This window comes from Vespula vulgaris, chromosome 1, assembly GCF_905475345.1.
Source record: "Vespula vulgaris chromosome 1, iyVesVulg1.1, whole genome shotgun sequence".
Taxonomy (NCBI): domain Eukaryota; kingdom Metazoa; phylum Arthropoda; class Insecta; order Hymenoptera; family Vespidae; genus Vespula; species Vespula vulgaris.
In genome coordinates, this window is record NC_066586.1 from 11204392 (window position 1) to 11226774 (window position 22383).

At 32.4% G+C, this 22383-nt stretch overlaps 3 protein-coding genes across 14 annotated transcripts in view; 1 reads left to right on the plus strand and 2 right to left on the minus strand.

Annotated features, from left to right (window-relative positions):
* Window positions 1-539: 539 nt before the first annotated feature.
* On the minus strand, window positions 540-2231 carry LOC127065214 (elongin-C). 3 transcript variants are annotated; one of them, XM_050997270.1, is made up of 5 exons: window positions 2093-2231; window positions 1567-1628; window positions 1232-1300; window positions 864-1057; window positions 540-773 (listed from the first exon to the last, which is right to left on the minus strand). In XM_050997270.1, the coding sequence occupies exons 2-5, from the start codon at window positions 1597-1599 to the stop codon at window positions 632-634; spliced, it is 438 nt and encodes a 145-aa protein (XP_050853227.1). In that variant the 5' UTR covers window positions 1600-1628; window positions 2093-2231; the 3' UTR covers window positions 540-631. The 3 variants fall into 3 exon arrangements, with proteins under 3 accessions (XP_050853227.1, XP_050853238.1, XP_050853235.1); XM_050997281.1 differs by lacking the exon at window positions 1232-1300; XM_050997278.1 differs by lacking the exons at window positions 1567-1628; window positions 2093-2231 and having other exon boundaries at window positions 1149-1291.
* A 267-nt stretch (window positions 2232-2498) lies between these two features.
* On the plus strand, window positions 2499-4663 carry LOC127065153 (sister chromatid cohesion protein DCC1). The gene is made up of 8 exons (XM_050997141.1): window positions 2499-2673; window positions 2755-2931; window positions 3054-3255; window positions 3320-3512; window positions 3633-3849; window positions 3940-4049; window positions 4113-4296; window positions 4371-4663. Exons 1-8 carry the CDS (start codon window positions 2651-2653, stop codon window positions 4474-4476), a joined length of 1212 nt encoding a protein of 403 aa, XP_050853098.1. The 5' UTR covers window positions 2499-2650; the 3' UTR covers window positions 4477-4663.
* The window catches only part of LOC127064951 (focal adhesion kinase 1), an 82762-nt gene continuing 65024 nt past the window's right edge, over window positions 4646-22383 (minus strand). For 7 of the 10 annotated variants that reach the window (XM_050996728.1, XM_050996737.1, XM_050996709.1 and 4 more), the window contains 22 exons: window positions 16203-16348; window positions 15881-16056; window positions 14695-14826; window positions 14292-14441; window positions 13948-14136; window positions 13737-13817; window positions 13420-13642; window positions 12984-13019; window positions 12627-12758; window positions 12337-12519; window positions 12038-12254; window positions 11741-11931; window positions 11457-11661; window positions 11305-11384; window positions 9377-11214; window positions 8579-8719; window positions 8347-8508; window positions 8164-8263; window positions 7849-8080; window positions 7464-7755; window positions 7039-7378; window positions 4646-6965 (listed from right to left, as the gene is read on the minus strand). In XM_050996728.1, the coding sequence (XP_050852685.1) occupies window positions 7058-7378; window positions 7464-7755; window positions 7849-8080; window positions 8164-8263; window positions 8347-8508; window positions 8579-8719; window positions 9377-11214; window positions 11305-11384; window positions 11457-11661; window positions 11741-11931; window positions 12038-12254; window positions 12337-12519; window positions 12627-12758; window positions 12984-13019; window positions 13420-13642; window positions 13737-13817; window positions 13948-14136; window positions 14292-14441; window positions 14695-14826; window positions 15881-16056; window positions 16203-16338 (5217 nt within the window). In that variant the 5' untranslated portion in view covers window positions 16339-16348 and the 3' untranslated portion in view covers window positions 4646-6965; window positions 7039-7057. Of the gene's footprint in view, window positions 6966-7038; window positions 7379-7463; window positions 7756-7848; window positions 8081-8163; window positions 8264-8346; window positions 8509-8578; window positions 8720-9376; window positions 11215-11304; window positions 11385-11456; window positions 11662-11740; window positions 11932-12037; window positions 12255-12336; window positions 12520-12626; window positions 12759-12983; window positions 13020-13419; window positions 13643-13736; window positions 13818-13947; window positions 14137-14291; window positions 14442-14694; window positions 14827-15880; window positions 16057-16202; window positions 16349-16903; window positions 17641-22383 lie in introns of those variants that run through there. The other 3 variants (XR_007781877.1, XM_050996681.1, XM_050996661.1) reach the window with 3 other exon arrangements.

The window sequence follows — 22383 nt, forward strand, 5'->3', positions numbered from 1 at the left end:
TTTAATCCAAGAAGATTGAAGATTATATTTAATACAAAATATAATACGTTACTATATAGAATGTAATAAATGATCAAAATTCTTTGTCGCGAGAAAAACTGCTTAATTATCTCTCTTTGACCCCATGAGAATTACAAACGATACAAATTGCTTAATTCGTTCTTTTTTAGACACATATTATTTACCAACAATATCTGTTTGTAAATTAAATTGTATATTTATATATCTCGGTATTTAAATATTTATATCACTGAATGTTAAAATATTTCTGGTTGTCTTCAAACAGTCTATCAGGCATAAATAAGAAATGTATTTGTTTCTTTCACAAAAGCTGAGTTCTAACGAAATTCTAACAAAAAATTAGATAATAAATTACATATAATCATTGCAGACTCATAAATACATAATTTTCGATGCACCTTGTGTCTTCTTCATAGAGGAACATCATATATATATATCGTTACATAAAAATGTTTATGGCTCCTGAGTGTTAGACTTTATCATTAATGTTATTATTTAGGTGTTAAATATTCGTCAGAAAAGGTGTAACTGCTTTAATGATAAATAATAGCAATTTGAGAAACCAAATTTGTCACTTGAAAATAAAGCATTGTAAGATTTAGTATTGCATCTAGCAATCTAAAAAATTGCCAGCCATTAAAAGTTCTAACGCAATTTCTGGTGCAATCGGAAACTCTGGGATTTCTGTGCTGCTATTCGTGTAACGAACTTTATAAGTAAAATACATGCAGACTTTTTGAAGTACATGAGAACTGTAAGAAAAATGTTGATGAAATAAAAAATTTTATGCCAGAGATAATTGTATTTTTGTTCTTTTTATAGAGAAAACTTATTAAACTTACGGAATTTCACGGAAATTAACTTCATTAGCTTCATTTTCTGCAAATTGACCAGGTCCACTAAGCATAGCTTTGATTGTTCCGCTTGTTAATGCGTGTTCTCGTTTCACAATAAACTCATGACCATCGCTGCTAACCAATTTTACATACATTGCATTCGGTCCTTCACAACCACCATAAACAGGGCCGGTTTCTTGCTAAAAGTTTATGTTTTATTTCATATAATTTTGTAATTATATCTGTATAAAGTTTTTACAAGTTACAATTGCACTACTATACAATACAAACTGGAGTTAATACAGCGGCAAACATAAGATAAGTCATGAAAGATAGGCTTTTAAGCAGCAAGTTTAATTTGCAGAGATAGGTACCGCATGCAGGTCAACAGATGATTCGCCCTCTTCTTCCTCAGCTTTATCGAGACTTTCTTCCTCATCGGGCTTAATTCAAAGGAAAAGTGGTATTAATCAAGAGCTTTCATTTACCAGTATTTTCCAGTGTTCCAAATAGACGAAATAATATCTCAACCTCTTCCCCATAGCAGCCCAAGATAAATATTTACATGTGTAGATATACATTATATATATGTACACACATATGTATATATTTATGCACATATAAGTATACAATTTATATTCACATATTTTATACAATTTTATTATCATGCAAGATCATAAACATGCTAAATACTTAGACTATGACATACCTTATCAGACTGCATATTTACATCGTTCGACATTCTTATTTCTTATTGGATAGATAATTTTCCTAAAAATAACAAAACAATATTTATAAGGAACAACAACCATATACATAATGTATAAAAAAAGAGTTTTATTTGTGAACAAAAATATGATCTATATTTCTTTTCGTACTTGATTTAATACAATTCATTAATATTTATAACTATATCATATACATTTTATGTATATATAAGATAGAAAACGTTCATTACTCGTCATTTTTCGTTAGGAAGGTTATGGTCCTCCTATCGAAACACATTATTCCTATAAATATATATTAATAATTGGCATTGTTGTGGCAATCGAGACATTATCGAATAATTATATGAAAATCGATAACAAAATAATTGAAATAATAAATACTCGTTGTTGTTAGAATCTGAACTATCTTGAAAAAACACGTTGTGAAATACGACATACTAGTTAATATTCTGTAAGAGATTTGTTTAAAACACTTTGTTTTTGGATAAATATAAAAGGGATACGTACCGTAATAAAAACAAAATTTGATAAAAGTCAGACTTTTTGATCACAGAACAGTTCGTTGATCCGAGCAACGGCAAGGCAATAATATGGCCACCAGCTACTGAATCTTTTCGATAAATCGAACAAAAAGAATCATATAGAATAGACACTACTCTAGGGTAAATAATTTCCCAACTGATTTTTGTACCATCTGGTGGCTAAAGAATATATTAATAGTGATAGTAATTAAAAATAATAAATAATAACTTAATATATTGAAACAATAATATCTAAGGCATTTAATTTGAATTGCACATAAACGATAATGGTATTAAAATAATCGAATTAAAAACACAGGAGAGCTAAATACAAGGAATTTATTAGTAATTTATTTATAGAGAAATCCGCAGTGATTTTTCTTATAAATATTCAAATTGGTATTAGCAAGAATTGACGCGGGAGAATTTTCCTCTGTGACGGTAAATTGAAAGAAAAGAAAAATCAATATACATATTTTTGAATTTAAATTGAAGTACTGCATTGTATAATACTGAAGTACTATTCGTACTGTGAACTTAAATTATGAACGAACCTGGATATACAAAGTTAGTATAAAGTTAAATTACTTTCTTTTATATCAATTATAAATAATTTTAATAATCTTAAACAAATCTTAAATCCTTTAGTTATTTACGCAACGTAGAACACGTGCGTGAAACATTACGTTCAGCTGACATAGATGAATCCGATCTTAATGAAACAACACAGATATTATATCCTGCAAAAGATCTTTTTTCTGGCCATGGTATCAAATTGGTGGAGCTCGATGAACAGTTATTAGAAATAGTTAATAAAGGAGATAGGTAAGAAATTAATTTCATAGTATATTACATAAAGGTTGTATACTTTTATAACTAAATTTTTGGAATTGTTTTATGTCTTACAATAACATTTTGGTAAGATAACTAACTTTATGGGATTTAAGTTTATCCTTTAAAGGTAATAGTAATGAATCTGCAGTACTTTGTACAGAGAATCGAACTTATGAGATAAAAGAAGCAGAAACATCAAATTCTTTATTGTTGGTACCTGATTTAATGTTAGCGGATGATACAAAGAGCTCAGAAGAACATGGTAGAGTGATAAAAAGATGCTGCGTAACAGGAATTTTTCATACCTACTATGAGGTATTTAAGATCGTCTTTATAATCATTTTAAAAAGTTTAATAAATATTAATGAGAATTGTTTAGGTACACGAATGCAAACCTCGAGTTGATAAAATATTGACTGTACTTGAACCTTCTTGTTACAAAGGTAAAGAAAATGAGTCGGAAATAAATTCAAGGACACTTTATGATTGGGATAAATTAAGAAATGAAATTCAAGCTAGTGAGGATGAATTGAAACAGGCTTTAAATGATCACTTAGTTGTAACAATAGATGGTAATTTTTTATAAAATTATATATAATTAATTATATATAATATATTAAATCATGAACTTCATCAGAGAATTATTCTAATAAAGTTAATTAGCAAATATTATTTTATATTTTGCTATTAAGGTTATCTTCGATTAATATCGTTTGAAGGAGAAATACGACATTTGACATATATGTTAGATCTGTTCAATGATTACTCGTGGGAAGTAGATGAGGTTGATAAAGAAATTACATATGATTCTTTAAAAGAACTTATTGCTGAACCTATTTTTAAAGCATTGTTTGAGAAATATACAAGTTTAAGCGAGAAAGTAAAAGAGGACGGTAGTCCTTTTTATAGGTACTATTTTCAAATTATAGATATTTCTAATAATTCCATATATTTCAAAGTTTTAAAACATAATTTTTCTTACATAAAATTCCTTTGTAGATACAACGAAGAAAAAGTATGTAAAATTTTAGCAAAAGTTCTTCTTACCGCTTTACCTATTAATAAGTATAATGATTTTATGGAATCTTGGAAAATGGGTGCTCCAGAAAGTAAGTGAATAGTAACATAGTTTTTGAATACTTACTTGTGATTTTTATTAAAAACAATTTTAGAAATAGTCCCAAAAGAGGAATACTTAAGAGGAATTGCAATTATTATTTCTGATAAAAATATTATGCAAAAAGAAGTGATATCTTTTCCAGAAGAAACTCTACCAAAAAATATCAATGATAGACTTAAAGAAATATTTAAAGTAAAAGAAAAGTGGACTCTTGAAGAAATAACTCCGTACATATTGTTAGTATGAAAACATTTTTTGAATGCTTCACTTTACCATTTCAAACTATTATTTAGCAGTAATATTATTTCAGGAAATTTGAAACAAATAAATTGAATGTGAATGCTTTATTAACTAAATATGCAAGATGTTCTACACACAGCGGTATTAAATATTACAGTTCAAAGCATGGGAAATAAATATTAAGCAGCTTTCTTAAAGTTGAGTAGATATAATAAGTTTTAAATTATTTATGTATATTATGTATCAAATTAATGAATTATAAATCACAAAAAATAAAATATGTATATACCAATGTAGATTTTGTTAATAAGATAAATATTATTAGGTTTTAATTTATATAATACATTTATGATGCTGAAATCATATGCGCAGTTTATTTTGCTTGCAATCATGATACATAGTTACATTTACACAAATTTATAAATATCTCTGAAATGAGACTATATATTGTATATTTTTATCTCCTATCAAACTGATATAACAGTAACAATTTCAAAGGTATCTTTATTTTCTCTTCTAGATCTTTATCATCAAGAAGATTTGAAATAGATTAGTAAGAACACAAAATCAGCTTATATGTCATCATCTTTTTAATAGACAATAAACCTACAATATATATATATATATTATACTATTAAGAAAGTACTCCAAAATGAGAAATATTGCTTTTAATATATGAATGGCATAGTGGTTACAAATATTTAGAAGAATAAAGCATTTAGCAAGTTTCCTCGATTAAAAAAGCACGATTGTTATTCCTCTAATGTTTATTTTACGACATTCAATTTTTGTAGTATTAATAATCATAATATTTTTTAAATATTGTTTTTATATATTAGAGAGATGATCACATATTAACTAATTTGTGTATACCGTAGCTCATGTGTGAAGTCAATGTGCAAAGTACGGATAAAAGTTTAAAAAGATTTTTTTATATTTAGATAAACAAAAGAAATAAAAAAAATATTAAAAATTAAATTATTTCTCTGCGTAAAAGACAGTCAAAAAAAAAATGAAATTCATACATAGAACAGCATTTATTAATATTTCTATAATAATATAATAATGAAGATATTTTATACAATATGGGCACTCATAACTGCTATGATTTTACAAGCATCTTATATAGAATCGTGAGGTGGAAATTGGTCTCATATCCGAATAAAATTTTGATAGCTATATACTTTCAAATTTAGTGATTTAAAGTTAAGATTCTAATAAACGAAAGTAAATTTCTTTTTTATATATAAAGATAAAAATATACATATATTGCTACAAGACAAAACATGCATATTTAAGAAGTTATATTGGTTATATCACCAATATTATTTACTGAATAAAAAGAAGTGAATTTTGTATAGTATTTTATGTACATTTAACATAATTTAAAAAAGTGTCTTATGCTCTCAAAACAGTAGTAGTGTCAATGATTATACTATTAGTCATTATATTACTACTGGTTCCTGGGAGATATGTCATGGCAATACATGTCATGGCAAAACTTTCCACTACAAACTCAAGATTCTGTCTTGAGTACATAAGCACACCTTGGCACATCAAGGCTTAAAAGCCATGAATACGATTTTTCGAATTAATAAAAATTGTAGCACAGAGTTAAAAGTTTCTTATCGTGTGCGAATATGATAATACGATGTATGAGTATGTATGGTGATATCGATGTTATTAATACATTCATTTAAGAATGTTGCCTAAATAAGATTTCAAATTTCCCAGGAACTTAATAAAGGATATGTTATATGTGGAAAAGAAGTGCTATTTATTTGTAGAATATTTGGTGATGCTTTAAAAAAAGCATCGAACACACTAATGTAAATGTTACTGCCAACCGCACTAAAAAGCTATTAGCAGCATCTCTGTGAAATTGCCTAAAAATATTTTGTAGGAACTGACTTACTGTCGGAGAATGAGATTCGCTTTTTATAAAACATCTTGTACAAACGTTGCAAACTGGTATGAATCGTTAAATAATTTGCTAATAAAAATAACGTTCAGTCCCATTTTTTACATTATAATTATTCCCCATAGTACTTCTATATGTAGGAAATAGACTATCAAATTATGAACTTGTATTAAAAACAACGTGGCAACATTGTGTCTTACAAGAAACCAAACCTTTGCACGATATATGCAATATTCAACTACTTATGAGGTGATGCAATAAGAGAAACAATTTCCTGAACTATGAGCCATGCAAATAACAATGTTGCAACATTATTTGAACACTTATGTTTGGTTTTCGTCAAGCTTTAGAAAAAACTGTAAAAAGCATATCAGATATATTTGCTACATGGGTGTCTCTATGTGTTGTCGCATAATTGCAGTCTTAATTGAGCACACGCGTCTTTTGCATCACCCCATACATACACGTATTTGCCATAACAAATAGTAACTTTAATTCTAAAACTTTGGAGTTGATTCTTTATAGTTGTGACTTAAATTATCTAGTTTACTACTTCTATATCTGGTGAATACTGTCCTATCTATAAGTACGCCTGGACAAAGTGTCTGTATATATAAATATTAAAAAGAGCTAAAAAGCACGAATACTAGATGTCCTGTTGTCGATATATTCATGGGACATACACAGGTAACTCATACATTATCGTCTATTTACATACGATCTAAGTAGTATTCCAAAGTATCCCTGAAATCAGTGTACATGAGCATCACTAATTTTAATAGAATGCCAATGTTAATAATTCTTTTAATATAATCACCTCAATGAAAGGCATCTTGTTAGCTGTCACTGGTAGGTGTTTCATTCGAAGATTTATTAGCAGTGAATACTGACTGTTGACTAACACCCATCGCGACTGACTGACTCGGATGAATAACAGGTCCCACTGTCTGAACCAAATTGCATGTTACTGGTACAATCGGTGGGAGATTAACGGAATTATTCATAGGACCCATATTACAAGATAACGACGGCCTTTTTCTTTCTAAGCTATTGGTTGCCATTTGTCTTCTACTTGTTGAATTACGTTCAAGACTATTCGTTACAATGTGATGCCTCCTCTCTAAACTGGTTCCACCGCTAACATCAGTTTGACTTCCCTATTAATTGCAAAGTATCATGATTAATAATACACGTTTATATTTATAGAATTATGTTAGACAAATAAATATACGTTAAAATCACCTGCAAAGAACGATCAACCGATTGACCCATCCGATGTAGAAGATCTCCGCTTTGGCTTTGTCTGAACGTTGTTGTTTGCCTTTCACTCGACTGGCTTCTTCTCAAAAAATGTTCACCAGATTGGCTCGATCGAATGCAATGTTCCGGCGTTGAGTCTCGCGACGTATTCTTATCATTTTGTCTTTGACAAATTTGATTGTCCACGTATGGATATCGAATACGAATAGAGTCGATTACGTCTAAGAGGTTCTTTGCATCCATTGCTAAAATATGAGCCGCAGAAAGCATTCCCCTGACGAATAAAATAATGATATTAATCAAAATCATCATTATATCTCATATACTTTTATTATCTTAAAAAGCTGATTGATATATAAAAACTTACTTTCGATATTCTGCATCTAACGTGGTAGCACTATAATTTTGTGCTAATTTCATAGCCGTTACAAGCTCAGCCATATCCTTACTTAAAACCTTATGTGCCATCTCTACTTCTCTGTGTGCAGATATAGGTAAGATTTCTACAAGAGCATCAACGGAGGACAGTAAAGCTCTCAATTCGATGCCTACTCTTCTTACTAATTCTAAATACTGATCGGCTTTACTCTGCTGAACGCCTGTAGTTATATCATTTGTTTGCATATTAGTATACCAAAACACTTCATGATTACACATTTTTATAGCGGTTAAAGAAATTTACCTTGCGACAGAGACATAACTGCCCGAACTACGCTGGTAGTACAATCATATACTTTATCATTAGTTCTGTCCAAATCTGCTGTTGGTGTTGGTTCCATTTTCTAAAAATTCAATTTGATTGAGTATAATATATTAGAATTAATCTATAGCATAAATTTTATTGTATCAATGTTAATATCATTACCTTTACAACTATTACTTTTTCTTTCTCTTTCTCGGGTCCTTTGTCTGAACCAAGAGAACCTGTGTTTGCGGTATGAGGCTCATGATTTGGTGATTGCGTGGCTGAACGAGGAATTGGTGGACTAGCACTTTCATCTCCACTTGTTGCGATTGACAAACGTTTCTATAAACAAGAAAAAATAGTAAATATATCCGTATAAATGAAATATAAGTCATTAAATAATTTTTATTACCTCCTCTCTCGCAAGCCAACGACTATCTTCTTCTGATTGCCGTTGCTGTTCCAAAAGTCGTTGTTCTAATAACTTTTGTTCGTCATCTATACCAGTGAAACTATCGGCACCACTGTCAAATATTTGGGACTGTGCACCTCTCTGAAATATTCATGAAAGCATCATTAACATTCCTAAACATTCGTAACAAATTCGTTCGAATAAACAAATAATTTACAAGAAATATTAGTACCTTAATGAGGAAAAACAAAATATTTAAATGCGCATGTATATCTGAATGAAATGTTCATATGTACACAGTAAAAATTAAAGAGATGCATAATTTTCGAAGTGCAGGACTTTAAAATGTAAGTAATGCAGTTAAACTTGCTGCATGCATATATATATATATATATACATATACATATATATGTATATATAATAAAACGCAATATAAGTAAAAAATGATAAAATAATAAGAGTCCAACGTTGGATTAATTCGACATGCATATAAGAAGCCTATCAAATATAGCAAATCAAAGTATTGGGTTGATGTAAATTCTTGTTGCGTGTGTAACTGAAGAAGATGTATATGTTTTAAGAGAGCATGTATGTATGTTGTTCACGGATACGCGTAGACGTTTATGGTCGTGTGTGTGAGGAAGTGCACGTTTGCATATTGCAAAGCGTATATACACATATATACATCTGCCTCAAAATAGATGTACGGTGCTATAGATACACGGAATTGTGTAATATCAAATGATATGCTTGCAGATAGAAGATGCAATTTTTCATTCCTAGGAGGCATAGTCAAACCTGATCTTGCTGTGCCTCCTCTGTCATCGAGCTGCTAGATGACATGGTGCTGTCGCTGACAGCAGAAGATATAAGTGATCCAGATAGAGTACCGTCGGTAGAACTTGTCAATGGTTCATCTTGTTTCGATGTTACGAACGTAGTGATTTTCGCTATGCCAGTTGCTACTTGAGGTGCACATGGTTTAACAACCGTTGGTGCCACTTGAACTACTTGTTGTTTAACACCAACCGCATTTATCACTTGTTGCTGTGTCGAGAAACCTGTAGCACTGTACTGAACTTGCGTTTGTTCCGTAGGAGCGATATAACCAGAATGTTGACCTAAGATGAAATTAGGAACATGTGGTTGAGCGTGCTGTTGGCTACTTTGTTGAATCATAACACCTGGTGCAGCAATACGAGCTTGAATACCATGAGCTTGTGCTACTCCAAACGATTGATGCTGGTTTCCGGTAACGTTCAATGATGCAGGCGATTGGCTGTTTGCCATTCCACTTTGCACTTGCGGTATATAATTTGGCATTTGCACTTTTTGTGCTTGAACAACCGTGACAGACGTGGCATGGGCTGTATATATTGGATTGGCACTACTTGTTTGACTTTGTTGCATCGTATGTTGCGATGATGTGTAAGAAAGAGACTGTGGTTGTAAAGGAGTTTGTCGTTGGATATTTTGTGTTTGTTGCGTTCGTGGAATGTATATGTGTTGTTGTCCCACTTGGTTAACGTTAGAATATATTTGTTGATGTTGATAGTTTTGAGGATAAAGTGGTTGAGATTGCAAGTTTTGAATTGGCGTTGGACTGTAAACCAATTGACTTCTTCCACTTGGAACAAATGATGTAGCTGAACTAACGCATGTCATGTCCCCACCACTTTGACTCTGAGCACTTTGTGCTCGAAATTTTAAAACAGGGCCATACAAACATTCCGCATTGGCAGTAGATATTGGAACGTTAACTGTATTAATACGAGGAGATCCTGTAGCGGTAATAGCATTTGAAGTAGACGAACTACTAGGAATTGTGGGTTGTTGACCACTAGCGTATGCTTGGCTGGTGATATTAGTGGAGTGTTGACCAATATTAGGTGATTGAACATGCGTGCCACTCACAAATTGAGTTTGATTATTTAAGCTGCTAGGGCCAAAATTGCCTGGATTTTCACCAAAGTTACCACCTACGCTAGGACTTTGACTGAGATTACCTACGATAGCCGAACTTTGTGTAAAATTAGCAACGGGACCGTAAATTTCACCACAAGCAGTAGTCGTAATGGGTATCGGATTCGATGTTGAAAATTTCTGCACGGGCGAATATAAATCTCCCGTGATATTACTGACAACTTTGGAGCTTACTGCGTATAAGTTTTGCATCTCTTTAACCTTTTGTTGTTTTCTACCGGCAGCTGGTGATTGTGTCTGAGCTGTGTCTGAGATATTGAGACTCGACATGAGGGGAGACACGGTGTCTGAGGAATCTAGAGAATCTAAATTAGTGTCGGACAAAGTTGAATCTCCTGATTGTGTGTCGTGAGAAGCAGTAGGCTCGGAGATCGCCGGATCGAAAAAGGGTAAATCTGAGACAACGGCAGTAGTCAAGACTTGATCTTCGTCTTGAAATTGTACAGCGAGTGTGTTAAATGGAGAGGCAGGAGTAGTGTAGACAGAGGGACATACCCCCCTAGTTTGATTATCCTTAAGAAGTTGAGCAAGAACTTCCGGGCTCTGTGCTACGATATACGTAGAGACAGGCGCAGCTGCTGTTAATTGTGCTGGGTCTGCTGCTGTATTTTGTGGCTGTCTGGAAGGTTTCGGCGGTGGAACTTCGTCTGCACCTGTAAGATATATTATTTCAAACTTGAACGAATGTTTTTTCATTGCTAAATATTGTGAATAATTCATACGAAATTAAATATCTCCCCTACCCCAAGACATGGCTTGAACTCTTCTATTTTCTCGTCTCATTGTCTCCTGTTGTTGGTGCTTCTCTTCTAACAAAATTTCACTGTAACATAAATCGTTGAGAGTCAGAGTTACTTTATTAAATTATCCTTCGAAACGACGGTTAACAACTTACTGTAATGTTTCTCTAATCTCTTTGAACGTTGGTCTTTTGCTAGGTTCGTAACTCCAACATTGAGACATCAAGGAATACAAACGTGGAGGGCAGTGATTAGGAAGCGCTAGTCTTTCACCATTTTCTAACTTACGAATGACTTCGTTATTTTTTACACCTTGGAATGGTTTCACACCTAACATCAATATCTCCCACATACAAACACCTGAAATTATTAAATATCGTCATTTCTACGAGCTGAAGATATAGAATTTTTGAACAATTTTTTTTTTGTGATATCTAACCGAACATCCAAACGTCGGACGAAGTAGTAAATCTTCGAAAGTTTATACTCTCCGGAGCCATCCACTTGATCGGTAATTTACATTTGCTTGCGGTGTAATAACTTTGATCCTCCACCCATCGACTCAGTCCGAAGTCTGCTAACTTGACGCAATTATGCGAAGAAACTAATACATTTCTAGCTGCGATATCTCTGTTAAAGAAGTCGCAATTAAATTGTATTTTACAAATAGAGATAAAATTTATCGTATTGTTCCAAGAAGGAAAACAAGTTTTTTTTTTTTTTTTTTTTTTAATACCTGTGCACAAATTTTTTACTCTCGAGGTACGATAAAGCGGTACTAAGTTGGAATGTGTAGAGTAAAAGAGTCGCAAGATCTAATCGATGTTTGTTAGATTGAAGATATGCACGCATCTCTCCAAGTCTTGCCAATTCCATGACCAACCAGATCGGCGCTTCGGAACATACTCCAATGAGTCTAATTATATGAGGGTGTTCAAATTGTTGCATGATGTCTGAAATACGTTTAAATTACAAAATATTCCAAACATTTAAATTAGTCTTATGAGAGTATATAAGACTAAATTATACACGTACATGCTTCTTCGAGGAATTTTTCAGCAGTAGCAAGGTCCGCGTCAACTTTACACGTTTTCACAGCAACAGCTATAGTTTGTCCGTCTCTACCTTTATACGATCCCTTATGAACATTACCAAATTGACCTTCTCCAATAATCTCACCCAGTTCTACTTGATTACGGACTATTTCATAATCACGTGCTAAAATTATGAAGAAATTGAAACATATGGTGTAATTATTTGAAAAGTTAATAAATTAATCATGAAATATTATCAAGTGAAAATAATTAAAACATAATTTTACATACTAGCTGGAGTCGAATAATCTCCTTCCTCGTCTACGATCTCTGCATAATCTTCAGACAGAATCGTTCCTGTTTTGCTCACATTTTTTTCAGGACTATTGAAACCATCTTGTCTATATTTTGGAGGATGTGCATCTAACGAAAATAGAAAGAACCAATGAGATCTAGGAAATATTTGATAAATATGATATTTTGTTTATTTGTCGATGTAGTCACGTTTGTAGCCAGGGCATGCAAACGGGTGAATGTTAATAATTATTAGGGACAAAAATTAATCTTACTTCGATGCAATGACTCTGGCTACAAGCTTGTATACAACAGCTTTAAATTACCATAAAAGGATCTTTCAAGACTACAAACCTTTGCATGGACAGGGATAATTTTTCCACGATGCAGCTTGGAAGTGTGAACAGGGTTACAGCTTAGTATAATTTGTTAAAGTAAATAATGGGGATGCGTGCAAATTACTCGATTTTTGACAACAATTTATTCGTTTAATGTAACTCAATGTTTCAATTTTATAAAAAATATTATCAACGATCTTTCAGGATTATGCAAGAAATGAGCAAGTTGATCGTTACTAACGACTAAAAAAATTTACAAAACTAAATATCTCTGTTCGTTTTTTTAGAAAAGAATCATACCAGCAAGCTATTAATGTTTAACGACGATGAAAAGAAATATGAAAAGATTTTACAATCCGACGATATCGTCGATGATTATCATTTACTCTGTTTATACAGCGCATGCCAAATATTTTTTCAAGTGTATAATATTTGATAATATAAATGTTTACCTTTTCTATTCCATAACGAAGTATTACTGCCAGTCACTAGTCTACAATAACCGTCTATCAAATCAGCAAGACTCTCCGCTTGGTCCAAACTCGAGCAAGTTATGCTCAGCGTTTCAGCTGCTCCAGCGACTCTTAATTTGATACATGCTTTGGCATGTTCTTTGCAGTCAGAAACCAGCGTTTGAATTGATTGTATTTGTGAGAACTCCGCCATTCTAGTCGGCTAGGATAATCGACAAAGAAAAAAAGATGATCGGTTTAAGAACAGCCACGATGGGATCTCATTGATTTTAATTTGACTTTGTTAGTCATCTTACCACCGTTCCACCTCGATGAGCCATATAAGATATGCCGAGATCAGGACCGATGACTAGTTCAACAGGAATGGACCAGCTTGACTGGAGATGAAAAGATAAATTTATTTTATAATTCGTGTTACGTTTATTTTATGTCGCCTAGAAAGAATTCGTTTCTTTTTCCTTTTTTCTTTTTCTTCAAGTTAATCAACTTGATATCAAACTTTCTTACCCCCAATGCACAAATGAATCTTTCCTGGTCGAACCTATAATGTGCCCGAAGCAAGTCAAAAAACTTGAACATGCATTCTAACTCCGAAAGAGCAGCTACTTTCTTGAAATGTTGCTGTATCAGCTTTCGAAGTGCCTTTGGCTTCATTCCGTTTAACACGGACCGTGGAAGAAACTTGTGCAAGCCAACCTTAATAAAATGTTTACTTGTTAAATTATATATATGATATATATGTATGTATGTATATATATATATATGCATATACATGTATATATGGTATATAACAAATATATATATAAGCATGTGTTTTCTATTTATTGAAAAAAATGTAACGTTGACCCTACCTCTCGTTCTAAATATTCCAAGTTACTTTTCTTGTCGAGAGCCATTTGTGGCATGTCTTTGAAGAAATAACGTATCTCTAAGCAACATAATTGAACGGCTACGTCTTGATCCAGTGCAGCATGATTTGCATACAGGTAGTCGTTTCGTACCTATAGAATGATTTTTTTTTTGTAAATAATTTCATACATTATTCCAAATTTATATATAATAGAACAGTTGCCAATTATAGGGAAGTATTCTAAATTTGAGAACACGTTTATTTACATATAAAAGAGAAATGTTACTCACTTCAAGTTCTATATTTATAAATTTACTTTACTATTTTTTTTAATCATTTAAAAAAAAAAAAAATCTCATAACAGACAACTTTTTTCTATTATATTTCATTCGTTGAAAGTTTACCTGATCATAATAATAGTAAAATGTAACTTTGTCTTTCTCGTAGAGATCGTTCAGATTTTGGGGTAGATATCGTACTCTGAGTTCGTACCTCCATTCGCAATGAGGATGTTTCTTTTCATACTTTTCTTGAACCTAAATCCAATGATTATCGATATCGTTAGATATCAATTCGAAGACATGTATTAGATGTACAAAACAAGTTCAACGCCTTTACATTCGATCGATTGTAAATCTGTTTTGAATGAAATTTTTTTCTTTCCACTTTGGGATTTTTAAGTATCAACATTGCCCTTTTAAACTCGCCATATAATTCTACTTTAATTAAAAAATTCTGAATATAATTGAAAAAAATAGTAGTTTCGTTCAATGGAGTTATTTCGTTCGAAATAATGATCTTCAAAAAGGAGCGCATTAGATAAAGTACTCTTTTGGCGTATCAGTAAAAAAAATTTTACTGAAATTGTTGAAACGATTTGTTCCACTTTACATGAAAATACTGCGATCCATAAAACGTGGAAACAATCGTTTCAGTAAAAAGTTTCGAAGTGGCAATTTTGATTTTACTGATGCAGAACTTAGTGAAATACCATAGAACAAAAATGGAGGACGAGGAATTCGTTGGTATTTTAAAGGTGTTTTCTATTATGAGTTGTCGAAACGATTACTTCTGACAGTTACCAGCAATAAAATGATTAATTTGAGTGACGCAATTGAACGCAAATGACCTTTCATCGGCAACGTATGGCCACATATGGTGACAGCAACCCTAGAAGTCATTTCTTCTCTGGTCTAGAAAATTCTTTTTCATGCGGAATATTTCCTAGACTTTATTCTTCTGAATTATCATTAGTTCAGATCGCTGCACTATCATTTAATCGATCCCCACTTAAAATCTCTCGAGGAGATCGAAAAAGGTATCATTGATTGATATTGATATTGATTATTGAATCGAAACCATTATTTTTTTTATCAGAACGGTATTCGTCAGCTGCCCGAAAAATGAGAGAGAAGTGTGAAACTAACAGGGACTATATAAAAAATTGACACGTTTTTCCTAGGTTTGTAAATAAATTAACACGTTTCCTGGTTTTGTAAATAAAACATCAAAATCGTGGTAAATAGATATCGAACTCATTTGCACATCTAATATGTATTTATCATTGAAATATATTATTTCGTTGAATACCTGATACATTGTGGTATCTTGATGCAACCAGTAACTCTCACCAGATCCTGGATGATGCAATCTCATCGCATAGAGATTTCGATAATGTCTGGTACCAACGGCGAGTCGACTTGTTACCAACGAGATGATCCCTTTGACGTCGATAGCATCACCGAATTTGACAACATTAAAGCCACCTATCAAGTTAAAATACATGATCAAAGGATAAACAAAACAAATATTTTATCACCAGTTTCGATCTATTAAACGTTTAATCAGGTTTTACCCTGTTAACCTTTCGATGGATATCACGAAGCTATTAAGAAAGATAAAATCCAATTACCGTTGGGTAAATGGACCTTCAAGGTCGCCTTGTCCATGGGGGTGGGCGATCCATGAGGTGGTGTATTTCTTCCACCTCCACCACCCTGTACACCACCACCTCCGCTTCCACCTCCATCTCCTGTCCCAGTGCTCATCCCCTCATGGCTGCAAAAAAATAAACAAGAATAAATAGAATCTTAATTGAAGTCGAGTCTCGACATAAGCGTGTTCAACACTTTCAGCATAGAGTAGTAGTGAAAGTGAAGTAATCCGAATGAAGAGAATGATATGAATATAATTTTCGTTTAAACACATTCTGTATGTTATAAAAACGAAAGTTTAATTGGTTTCAGTCAATACATAATGAATATCTAACGAAATCCGTTTGAGTAAAAAAATTGTTAAAACTATATTACTACAGAAATATTTCAGTTGCATATTTAGTTGAAACTTTATTTCATCAGACAGATTACACCTGATCAAAGATGGCAGATGATAAGAAATTATTCTTAACTGTTAAATAAAATATTTTTAACGTAAACATATATTTAATATAAAAGTAATTATCGTAGGATAGTTAGAAAAACAGTTTTATTTTGTACAACAACATTTTATACGACAATGAGAGACAATTTTCAATTCCAAATTTTCAAATCCAAAATCATTCGAATTTGCGTTATGATCGTATCAAAAGAAATGTTTAAGTCTTCGTTGACTCACCTGGAATGATACAATCGATTTTCAACGAAAAAATCAAATGATTGTACGTAAACATATTCCTTGTAGCAAATACAATTGAAAATCAAACGAAATCTCTGCCCACGCATTTTTTATTCGATGAAATGGAGACAGTTAGAGACTCGAAAGTTAGATGACTCTAAAAGTTAACCTCAAAATAATCGAAAGTGAATCGAAAAGCAACTAATCTAGACACGATTCAGACACAACCCAAACAATGATATATCCTATCTCGCAATTCTTATCACTTTTATAACAACGATGGTATAAATTCAAGGATATATCGATCTTTCTGAAAGATTCGAGAAATTTCCTTGGAAAGATTAGAAAAATAAAAAAGTGGGAGACATGTCTGTGACGAATCAAATATGATGATCCAATAAAAACGATTTGAGATAAGGAACGTCGATTGATATTGGATACTTTCATCGCAAAACGAGTCACAGATATGGATTTTCCCCGGGTTAGATTAAATTCTGTGTTACTGATTAATCAAAATATCAGATATATTTTTCTAAAGCTTTCCTCCAATTTTTTCTTCCTCAAAGAAAACGTTTAGGGTCGCTAACGCAAATAGATTGTTCAAGAGCAAAAGAAAAAAGAAACAGAGAAAGGAGACATGTCTGGCTCGTCTGGTCGTTTATGTGATATCGTTTAAAATTAAAACCTCTCTGGTTGGTCGACTAAGTGAAAGACAAACTAGTGCAACAGAGGAAAAGATAAACAGAGAGAAAAAGAAAGAGAGAGAAAAAAAAAGAGAGAGAAAGAGATAAACAAATTTTCTACTCTTCAAGCAGCTTAGCAAAAAGATGAAGAGAGAGAGAGAGAGAGAGAGAAAGAGAGAGTTGCAAATTCAGGGAATCCGCGAATACTCGTGAAGAACGTTGAACCTTCCTTCCTCTTGTCACGCTTGTACCGTTCGGACTGAGACAGCGTGTTATGCGTTCGAAAGAAAAAGAAGACATGGAATTTCACGCTGTACGATGCTGACACGCGAGTCACGAGATGAAAAAAGAAGGAGAAAAAGAGAAAAAGAGAGGGACAAAAAGAAAGAGTAAAAAGAAAGAGAGAGAGAGAGAGAGAGAGAGAGAGAGAGAGAGAGAGAAGAGTAAAAGGAAAGGGGTGAACCACTTTGGTTAATTTTGCCAACCCCTTTCTTCATATACTTTCATCGTTCGCGAATGGAAAGTTTTCCGGGCTGTGCCGTTAGATTTTTCACGATTCGCTTTGCCGAGGTGCGAACGACGAGTACCATTTCAAAGGAATGCGTGTTTGCCTCTAACCTTTTCTCTCTCTCTTTCTCGTTCTCTCGTTTTCTTTCTCTTTCTGTTCCCTACGACCCTGCTCCCCATTCAAGCACGATCGTATTCATCGTTTCACCGAACGCGCAACCCTCTGACACGTTTTATATGCTTACGTCCGACGTTATATAGGGCGTTTCATTTAACTCGATCATTTTAAAATATGCATCGTATTCAAGAAAGAACGATTTGTTTTGAAGGAACGTGTATATCAATGTGGAATTCAACTTTTTTCAATGGCGCACGTCTCCGTCGTAAATTATCTTTCTTTCTCGTATATTTGAAATTTAGATGATGATCGAGCTAAAGGCAGCATCATTGCCATCTGGCACGACGTTTTCATGACGATAGATGAAGAAATAATTGAGCGTATGTAGATGCAATTTTATATTAAACAAATTAGTAATGATATATGTATATATATATTATGTATAAAAATATATATGTATATATATACATATGCTAATAATAAATACAGGCTATAAAACATAGCGTACTAAGTAAGTTAGTTTTATAAGGTATTATATTTAATTATATTTAAAATAACACAAAATTACAGTTTACGTGCCTTTAAACAGGCTTTAAATTTATTTTTGAATTAAAAAAAAAAAATATATATATAGGTACTTTTTTATTTTTACTCATAGACGAAACATATATATCATACGTATTGTACATAAATAAACACATGACGCACATACGAACACATACATTATTGTTAATTATATGTTATTATTATAAGTAATTATGTGTAATAATTGTATATTATTTACAAGGTACTTTATATTTCAGAAGATATTATTGAAAATGAAGAATATAAAAAATCCAGTGAATCATTTTGAATGATCAATGGAGTATTGAAAAAATCGGACGAATGATCGAAAACACTTCCGCCACGCGTGAGCCGCGAAATCGTTTCGTGCGACTACATCGCGCCTGTTTGTATTGCCGCTATTAATGCAAATGCATATTACTAGCGTCGTCCGGCTAAGGAATGTCGTCGTGTCAGGGACGGACCGTCCGAGCCGTGCACCACAGGCTACTCGACAGTCCGTAAATAGAAGCAATTAACGACGGCGCGAATCTCGGCATTAAAATTGCATGAAATTTCTTGTAAAATCGTTTCGCTCTATCGACGCTAGTGTTCACAATTTTCTTTCTACGACAATTAGATAATTAGACCGAGTGAATATAATATTAAATCGTAAGTATCGTAAATATTTTCATCTTTTAAATACATTTTTTGTCTAAATTATTTACATTTCTTGTTTCTTTTTTTTACTTAATTTTAATTTTTATATTAGATATAACTTTATACGAATTGTATTAATATTGTATTCAAATACGATATACGATATATATGTGTGATGAAAGAAAAAAAAAAAATAAGAATACTTACGATACACACTAATATTTGCGTATAACTTTTATATACTCGCAAGAGATAATATTTCGTGATAAGGATCGAATCAGAAATTATTATCAATGTAATTATGCGAAACGAGTCTCGAGTTCCGTTGAGTTCCGACAAAGGTTCCCACGGTTAAACGCAAATTATTGCACAATTCGCGATCCCCGGTACATTATTGCGCATCCGCATCTCGTTGAATGCGAAACGAGCGACCATTGAGCAAGAGTCATTAGGAATGACGCTAATATTCGATTTAAGCTTCGATTCATCGCGCGTACGCACCTTTCATTCGGTCGACTCGTACGGACAAATATTCAGTCCCAAATCGAATCAAACAAGCGTTTTATTAAATACATTATATTGAATTGATTCATAAATAACTGCTATTTTATCTTAATAAACTCCAGACTTATATTGTAATAAATTATTATTGTGCATAAACTTTATAAATTATTCTAATAAATTCCTCACTCTTCTAACATTACTTATATATGACTCAACTGAATAAATACGATATCCCTTCTAATCAGAATTCTTAGTTTAATCAATTTGAATAGGTATTGTATGTAATATCAGTTTCGTTATTGAATGTTCCTATTTTTCCTCCCTGACTAATTTCTTTTTTCTCATTTGGGAAAAAAAAAACTTTTCTTTCTCCTTTCCATATAAGTGATTGATCGATTCTAATCAATGAGACATTCTCGTACGAAATTCGCAAATATTCGTAGTATCCTGATTAAGAATAATTTCGATTTTGCGAGATACAAGGTCGATATTGGAAAGCGAGCGAATTGGACACGTTCGACAAAGTGCGATTAATCGATATACAAAAGATAATCAAATCGATGATTTCGGGGTGATACAAATACGTGTTATCGCAGTTTACATCGTAATTATAAGTTTGCTAGTGATATTATAGTCATATATACACATATATATATAATCAGATATGCGTATATACTTAGACGTACATATGTATGTAAATATATACACATGCACGAGCATAGATACGCACACATATATATATATATGTGCTCCATTTCGTGATATTACAGCACAAGGTGCCGATAATATTACCAAAGTGACACGTGATATCGATTACGAGCGGTACCAGCTTCATAGAAAGAACATGCCGCAAGACTCGTAATAGAGTGACGGTGTCTCTTTGCTCGAACTAATAACTACTCGCATTTGATACTAATCATTCCTTCACGATGTCATAAGAACGCAATTCCTTCCACGAAGGTCCTGCCTGTTCTTCGATTTATGCGCATTTTGTCCCCCGGGGATCATGTAACACCTGAATCTCAAGGCGATGAAACGATTTGTTTCATTTCCTGTCTTTGTTTAGAATTATTATTGTTGAAATAATTTTCTCCCTCTCTCTTTCTTTTTTTGTCTTTTTTCGTTTTGTGATATTAATGTTTTTATTTGTCATCGTATACGTTAAATGTCTCTACGATCCATTTTTTTTCTTCATTTGATGTATATGCATCTCTCTTCTCTTTTTTTTATATCTCGTATTTTTTATTTATTAATCTATACAATTTTTCATTCATCACCGAATGCACGGAATATTTTTTTAATTCATCTTTAACTTGTCTTTTTAATATATCTCATGTTCTTCAATTTTGTCATCTCGCTTTTATCATTGTATATATATATATACCTAATCTTTTTTTTATTCGATCTCTTACATCTAGAATTTGAACGGGAAGCACGAAGAGGTGCATGGAACGAATGGAAATTTTGAAAAATCACGCCGATCTGAAAGCCATCGTGGAATTCGATGTATGTACATTTAAAGAATGTGTTCGTTCGATACACGTCGTGGAATCTCGATCGGATTCGTGGAGTCGAATAGAAAAATTCTCTTCTATGGAATGGACACCGAGGGTTGAGGGTTGATATAAGTATTGATAAAAGTTTTATATATATATATATATACACATGCACACATATATATACGTATACACACATACATGTGTATAGAGGGGGAGTCTTGGTCTCCGGCCCTGACCTGCCGGCCCGACCAGAACTACTACGCACCTGCGACTGTCGCCCACGCAGCTTTCCTTTCACTATGACTTTCTCTATTGCGCTTTTGCATCGTCCGAAGAATAATGATCGTACGTGTTACCGACAGCTCGTTAATATCGACCCTTAAAACGATAATAATCACTAACAGGAATCACGACTCGAGTCTGACTCTAATTTCCAATCTTTTTTTTTCTTTTCTCAATCAATTCTTATCACACAAGATAGTCTCTCTTTCTCTTATTTTTAATGATTAAATCATTTCTATTTTATTTTTATTCTAATAACCTCGTAATTTCATAATTTAAACTATTATTGTTATTATCATTATATTTTTGTTAGATCATCTGATTATTATATTGGATTTATATTAGATTAATCTTTAATCTGATCTATTTTCATTTCGATCTATATTAAATAGCTGCGTCTAGTTGATATAGTTCATTATTTTATTTCAACTATTTGTATTAGTCGTTCAATATTTTTATAAACGCAATTGAACATTTATTTATTTATCTATTTATCTATTATTATAGAAGGATATTATACCGCGTGGTTTAGAAAATAAACTGGATTCCAACGGATTTCGAGAAGATCTCTTAATTTATGCGAATATTTATGACTTATTTGCGGTCTTCAGTGTTATCAGCGTTATAAGCTAGTGTATTTCTTGAACGTGGTCGTTGTATATATGTATGTATGTATGTATGTAT